General features: G+C 36.7%; 1 protein-coding gene across 1 annotated transcript; it reads left to right on the top strand.

Moving 5' to 3' along the window:
* The first annotated feature begins 232 nt into the window (after positions 1 to 232).
* LOC132039448 (tRNAse Z TRZ4, mitochondrial-like) lies at positions 233 to 6,300 on the top strand. Its single transcript, XM_059429927.1, has 12 exons — positions 233 to 376; positions 1,025 to 1,114; positions 2,479 to 2,523; positions 2,622 to 2,676; positions 2,810 to 2,853; positions 3,142 to 3,636; positions 3,732 to 4,000; positions 4,114 to 4,261; positions 4,622 to 4,672; positions 4,900 to 5,264; positions 5,358 to 5,877; positions 5,986 to 6,300. The coding sequence occupies exons 1-12, from the start codon at positions 233 to 235 to the stop codon at positions 6,298 to 6,300; spliced, it is 2,541 nt and encodes an 846-aa protein (XP_059285910.1).
* The last annotated feature ends 429 nt before the right edge of the window (positions 6,301 to 6,729 follow it).

The raw sequence follows: 6,729 nt of genomic DNA, 5'->3' as shown, positions 1-6,729 counted from the left end.
CACTGAAATTTAACCCTAAATTAAACAATTACGCCAACAAACTAATCCCCAAACTAAAAAATTTAGGTAACATATAAGTTTTTTTTCTCTCTTTTTACTGTTTTTCTCTCCTGAAAGGCCGCGGAAACTGCGGAAGAGAGAAAGAGATAACTTGGAAGAACACAAAGTTCTTCAGATAGTCTGCTGGAAAAACTTAGTTTTGTGCATAGTTTTTTTCAGAAAACAGAGTTGAATGGGGAAGAAGAGGAATTCCCAATATGCTAATTTCAACAAAAGTAGGGCTGAGGGTAATGATTATAATATTGATAGGCCGAAAAAGAACCCTCGACTCAAAGACCACAAGTCCAGCACTGGTAACTCAAAGTCATACATACAGGTATGTTAATAATATGGTGGTCAAATCTTCTTGTTTTGTGGTGTCAATCTAAACATAACATTTTTTGGTCTCCTTTTACCGTTAGTATGATCTTACTGTGCTAAACAAAACTGGATGTTACTTAGTATAGAATAACAATGTGCATGATATTGTGATTTTTGAGATCTTTTTCTATACCCTGAGAAGATATGCAAAGAATAAAGTTTTCTGCTTTGTACTGATAAAAAACAAGTTTTCTGCATGTGTTAGTTTTCGTAGTCTAAGGTTTTTAATGTCTTGTATACACTATATGTGCTAAAAGATTCAACAGTTATAAGAGCATAAACCCTGCTATTCAAAATATAGTGACAATTACTACATGCAATGCTACTTTTGGTGAACTTCTTTTATGCCCTGAGAAAATACACAGCATAGAGTTTTCTCCTTTCTATTAGTTTTGCATAATAACGTTTTCAATATTCATAAGAGTGTTGACCGTATCACCTTTCACAATAAGGATTATCTGGCGTGGACAAGCATCTTATGTCCTTACAACATATGCCTTTAACATATGTGTTCATTAATCTAATCGAATTTGTTATTATAATCCCTTGCTTTTTCACACCTCAGAAAAATTTGGCTTCTTTTGATTCTTTGATTTTCACACAGATCCTAGGAAATGGCATGGATACTCAAGATACATCACCCTCTGTCCTCCTCTTTTTTGACAAATGGAGATTTTTATTTAACGCTGGAGAAGTAAGTGTTTTTCAAATTTCCGTCTGTAAATAGCACAATAATGGGCGTACTAGTTATGCAACAATAATATGTGCATGGACTATTATATGGTGAATTGTTTTGGATGAACAGTAATGCGCTAATCGTTATTCAAAGGTTGACATAACCAAGTCAAGAATTAGCTTAATAAAAATAATAAAAAATTAGCTTAATCCTGTTAGTTCTAATACACATATTCTTATTGGGCATTCTATATTATTTAAAATGATGCATAAATTCCCCATATAAGTTATGTAGGTATTAGTTATTCAGAGTTTTATTACGAAAATCAAACGTTATATTCGTAATTCGGAATTTTACATCAGAAACCAAACAGTGCACGGTATTAACTATTCAGAGCTTAACTATGATTTTTGTTTTCTTATACAACAAAATGGGTGAGTCCCAAGTGTAAGTGCAGGTAGTTCTCTTATTGTTCCAGCTGATACTAAAAGGGTAGTATAGTTCTATTGTGATTCCGTTTTGTTAGTTTGGCAATCCATTTAATAGCTATTTGATTGAGTACAATAACAACAACCCAGCATGATCCCACTAGTGGGGTCTGGGAAGGGTAGACTGTACGTACCTTACCAGGGGTGGAGCCACATACGGCCAAGGGGGTACGTCCGAACTCCCTTCGGCGGAAAAAAACACTGTTTATACATAGTTAAAATTATTTTTTATGTATATATAGTAGATGTTGAACCCCATTTGGCTTCTTCGTATGTTTACTTTTTTATATTTTGAACCTCCCTAGTGAAAATCCTGGCTCCGCCACTAGATCTTACCCCTACCTTGAGAAGGTAGAGAGGTTGTTTCCGATAGACCCTCGGCTCAAAGAAAGGTGAAAAAGGAAGGCAGTAGATCTATTTGATTGAGTAATAGTGCCATTTTTTATTGCTTGGGTGAAGCAGATAGACTTATTTGACCTAAAAATAAGATACCTTATTTGCATTTAGTTGCAGACTGTTTCTGTTAAAGTCTTTGTCCTACTAGAATGAGCAGAATAGAATCGAATAGTATAGAGGATCCATACACTAAGCCCATCTAGCTTCGTGTTGCGGCATAGTGGATTGATTATTTGATCCACCTATTGTGGATTTTCCTGAATAGATGTTCAGTAGATAGAGACAGGCAAAAGGATCCAGCTATAGTCTATGTCTTTATTGTTGTTCGTCTTCATAATTATATTGTTCAACAAACTGTTTTCCACTTTTTTCCTTCTTGCTCTTTCTTGGTTCTTGTTTCCTTTGTCAAAAAAAAAAAAAAAAAGATTTATGTAGATAAGCTGGAAGAAACGAAAAAAGTACACTTGGACTTAGCACCTATTTATGTTCTGCTCGCAGGGATTGCAACGCTTCTTCACAGAGCATAAAATTACATTGTCACAGGTATTCAGATACATAATCTTGATGTTCTAAACTTAGTTATTGTGTATGTTACTTTGTTGCTGATCTAGGGGAATATACATAAAAGTCTTTTTCTCCAGATTGATCACATATTTCTATCACGTGTCTGCTCAGAAACTGCTGGTGGACTCCCAGGTTGGTTATTAATGAGCACAATATGAAAGTTAACTCTTTGAGTGCCTGGATCAAATTAACCCTAGAGAAGATTCTGGCTTATTCATTGCAGTTGAGTAAGATCACCAAAGAAGTTCAATCGTTTTACTTGCAGGTCTCTTATTGACTTTAGCTGGAATGGGAAAAGAAGGGATATCTGTGAGTGTCACATTAGCTTATTTTACTTCCTATACATTATCACAGTTTTTTGAACTTTAAATGGTGTTTAAACTAAAAATTCATTGCAATTTTTTATATGTTTTACGTTTTAGCTTTTATTCTTCTTGTTTTATATAATGTTTATCTGAGATGAATTTAAATGGATATAAATGGTCAGTGAGGATTTGTATAGTTGATCCCAACTAGTTTGTGAGTGAGGCGTTGTTGTTATTGTTGTCTGTAAATGGTGTTTGAAAATTTGATACCACTGAGAGTATTTGTTTGCAGGTTAATGTATGGGGTCCTCCGGATCTCTATTTGTTGGTTGATGCAATGAAATCATTCATCCCAAATGCTGCCATGGGTCATATACGTAGTGTTCTCCATATGGATGGATCAGATGAAGTTGTTAGTACTTCTTCAAGGAAGTTTGATCGTCTTTTTGCTCCCATTATTGATGAAGTTGTCACAATATATGTTGTTCTCTTGCCACCACGTTCCTTGGAAGTGTGTGACTCAATGAAGGAAGGATCCTCTGAGCCAAATGCTCCACTAGCTAGTGGTAGTCATTTACCAGAAGACCTTCAAGCACAATGGATTAATCTCACAGCTGAAGTTGCATTAAATCCTGGTGAGCTTTCGGTGGTTTACATTTGTGAGTTGCCGGAGATCAAAGGGAAGTTCCATCCAGATAAGGCTGCTGCTCTCGGGGTGGAACCTGGGCCAAAATATCATCAATTGAAAAGTGGGAATCCAGTGGAGTCAGATCACCAAAGCATCACAGTGAGTTAGAAGGATTCTTTTCAAAGTTTATCTTGGACTTGATAGTCTATCTCACTGAGTTCTCGATGCTTTGCTTGCATTGTTTCACCATGCAGGTTCACCCTTGTGATGTTATGGAGCCTTCTATTCCCGGTCCTATTGTGCTCCTTGTTGACTGTCCAACACTCTCTCATCTGCAAGAGTTGTCATCTTTACAGTCTCTTACTCCATATTACTCGAATATATCAGAACAACCTGTTGAAATGTGCAAAAAGGTAAATTGTTTGGTACACCTTAGCCCTGCGTCAGTAACAAATACGACTGCATATGAGCAATGGATGACCAGATTTGGTGAAGCCCAGCACATAATGGCAAGACATGAGCCGTAAGTACCTTATAATATTCTCTTCTTTTCAACTGCATATCTAGCTTTCTCCTCTAATTTATGTTTCCTGTTTATATAGTTGTATGTTTATTATTCTTGTGGGCCATCTGCAGGAAGAATATTGAGATTCCAATTCTGAAATCCAGTTCAAGAATTGCTGCAAGACTTAACTACTTGTGCCCTCAATTCTTTCCTGCTCCTGGTTTTTGGTCTCTTCAGCAATTGAAGGGCTTACCAGCAGTCTCAAAGTTCCCGAGGGAGGTATACCTTACTGAAATTCTGTTTGGATGAGCAATATATTTTACCGCTGATTTACTGTTACTTTTCTTCATAATGCTTATCCATAGTATTTCGAGTTCTGTTATTTGTCTTCATAATGCTTACTTTTCTTTACTTCCATCAATTCTTGTCTGACCTTCTTTGTTATGCTTTTCTTGAGCCGAGGGTCTTTCGGAAACAGCCTCTCTACCTCTCAAGGTAGAGGTAAGGTCTGCGTACACTCTATCCTCCCCAGGCCCCACTATGTGAGATTACACTGGGTATGTTGTTGTTGTTGTTGAATGACTTGACCGCGGGTTTGTTTGCCTAATAGAGCAGCTATTTTAATTTTGTTATTTTCAGTTGTCTCTTCCAACTTCATGTCAGATCATGTATGCAGAGGACCTCCTCAAGGTGAGAGAATCGATATAGTTTGGCTGAAATGGTTCTGTATCAGTAAAAATAAATCTTGTCTATCAAAAAGAAAGGACTAAGAAAGTACATACCAATTTTTAACTTGATTTGCTTTGGAATGTACATATACAGATATATTTTCCATAAAATCCACCATCATCTATCTTACGCAAGCTATTCAATTTGATGCTTGGTTTATTTATAATGAACTTTGTTTTCTGGAACAGTTCCATCTTCTTCCATACAAAGATCTTGGATTAGACAATTCTGGTGTTCCTGCTACTATTTCACGGACAGAAATCTTAAATGAGTTAACTTCGGAAATTCCAGAAATTATAAGTGCTTCTAAACATATTACCCAGTTATGGCATGGGAAAAATGGAACAATTGAAGAGCCATTGTTGCATGAAACTGGATTACCTAGTTGTTTGGAAGGTATAACAAGAGAGGATATGGAGATTGTTCTTCTCGGAACTGGTTCATCGCAACCTTCAAAATACCGAAATGTTAGTTCTATATTTATTAATCTTTTCTCAAAGGGAAGTATTCTGTTCGATTGTGGTGAAGGAACACTTGGACAGCTAAAAAGAAGGTAAAGTAGGAGTTCATTACTCTAAGCCTATCATAACCATATAGTTTTTGCCTAAACTTAAATGTGTAATATAATGTGCTCTTTCCAAAACAGATTTGGTGTTGAAGGTGCTGATGAAGCTGTGAAGGGTTTAAGGTGTATTTGGATTTCTCATATTCATGCGGATCATCAAGCGGGTCTTGCAAGAATTCTTTCTCTGAGACGTGTTTTGCTCAATGAAACTCCCCATGAACCTTTGATTGTTGTAGGTCCTCGGCAACTTGAAATATTTCTTGATAGGTACCAATTGCTCGAGGAACTTGATATGCAGTTCCTTAATTGTAAGGATACCACAGAATCTTCATGGGAGGCTTTCGAGTCAAACGAAGACAATGATGCTAATGGGAGTGCGAGCAGGCTAAAGAACGTGCTCAGAGAAGCAGGATTGAGGGCATTAAATAGTGTTCCCGTTATTCATTGTCCACAAGCTTATGGGATCGTCCTAAAGTCTTCTGATAGGACTAATGTTATTGGGAAGAAGATACCAGGTTGGAAGATTGTTTACTCTGGTGACACAAGGCCTTGTCCAGAATTGGTTGAAGCCTCTCGTGGAGCAACGGTTCTCATACATGAGGCATGTAACCAAATGTCGTTGAAATAGTTTCCAGTGAATCCTATTCTTCCATCCCAAATCACTTCCATTTTTTATATTTTGTCTAAATTGCGGGCCATTTTACCGCAGGCTACTTTTGAAGATGGCATAGTGGAAGAGGCTATAGCAAAAAATCACAGCACAATGGGAGAAGCTGTTGAGGCAGGGAATGCTGCTGGAGCATATCGCGTCATCCTCACTCACTTCAGCCAAAGATACCCTAAAATTCCAGTATTTGATGAAACATACATGCATAAAGCATGCATTGCTTTTGATCTGATGAGTGTTAATTTAGCGGATCTGCACTTGCTTCCAAATGTTCTTCCATATCTTAAACTCCTATTTCCTGATGAAATGATTGCCAATGAAGCTGATGATGTCAATGTTTCTATAGCAGCTGATTAAATAGCACTTCAAATTTTTCTAGCATAAGTTACTTAAGACTTCCTTCATGGTTATGGTATTCAATTTTGTTTATTTGTGAAGTTCAAGAAATTTGTGTTTAATTCTTTTGGTTTTTGGAGAGAGGTACAATGACATAAGCCACCCTCTTTGATAGCTGGATTTGTTATCCTTTAATCTTGTAATTATTTCGTACATAAGCAACACCCTTTAATCTAAACACTTCGATCAGACATTTACTATCTGAAAGTTCCTTTAGTTAGATATTGATGATCAATACCCTTAATCAAACTCAAAATTGCTTTTTCAAAAGCTAAATTTAGCAGGATCTGTTTTACAAACGTACAGCTGCTTGCACTACTGCTGTTGGAACTTCCCAAAATTCCATGTTGATTTAGACAAGGAAAGAATGGAAGGCACTGGAGAAGTAAA

Source organism: Lycium ferocissimum, chromosome 12 (assembly GCF_029784015.1).
Source record: "Lycium ferocissimum isolate CSIRO_LF1 chromosome 12, AGI_CSIRO_Lferr_CH_V1, whole genome shotgun sequence".
Classification (NCBI taxonomy): domain Eukaryota; kingdom Viridiplantae; phylum Streptophyta; class Magnoliopsida; order Solanales; family Solanaceae; genus Lycium; species Lycium ferocissimum.
This window is presented reverse-complemented; position numbering and strand designations above follow the sequence as displayed.

Excerpts from the sequence above, each read along its gene's own strand:
- LOC132039448 (XM_059429927.1), top strand. The coding sequence starts at position 233 with ATGGGGAAGAAGAGGAATTCCCAATATGCTAATTTCAACAAAAGTAGG. Across the intron at positions 1,115-2,478 it reads TTTTATTTAACGCTGGAGAA|GGATTGCAACGCTTCTTCAC; the intron begins GTAAGTGTTTTT and ends TTCTGCTCGCAG. Across the intron at positions 4,001-4,113 it reads ATAATGGCAAGACATGAGCC|GAAGAATATTGAGATTCCAA; the intron begins GTAAGTACCTTA and ends GGCCATCTGCAG.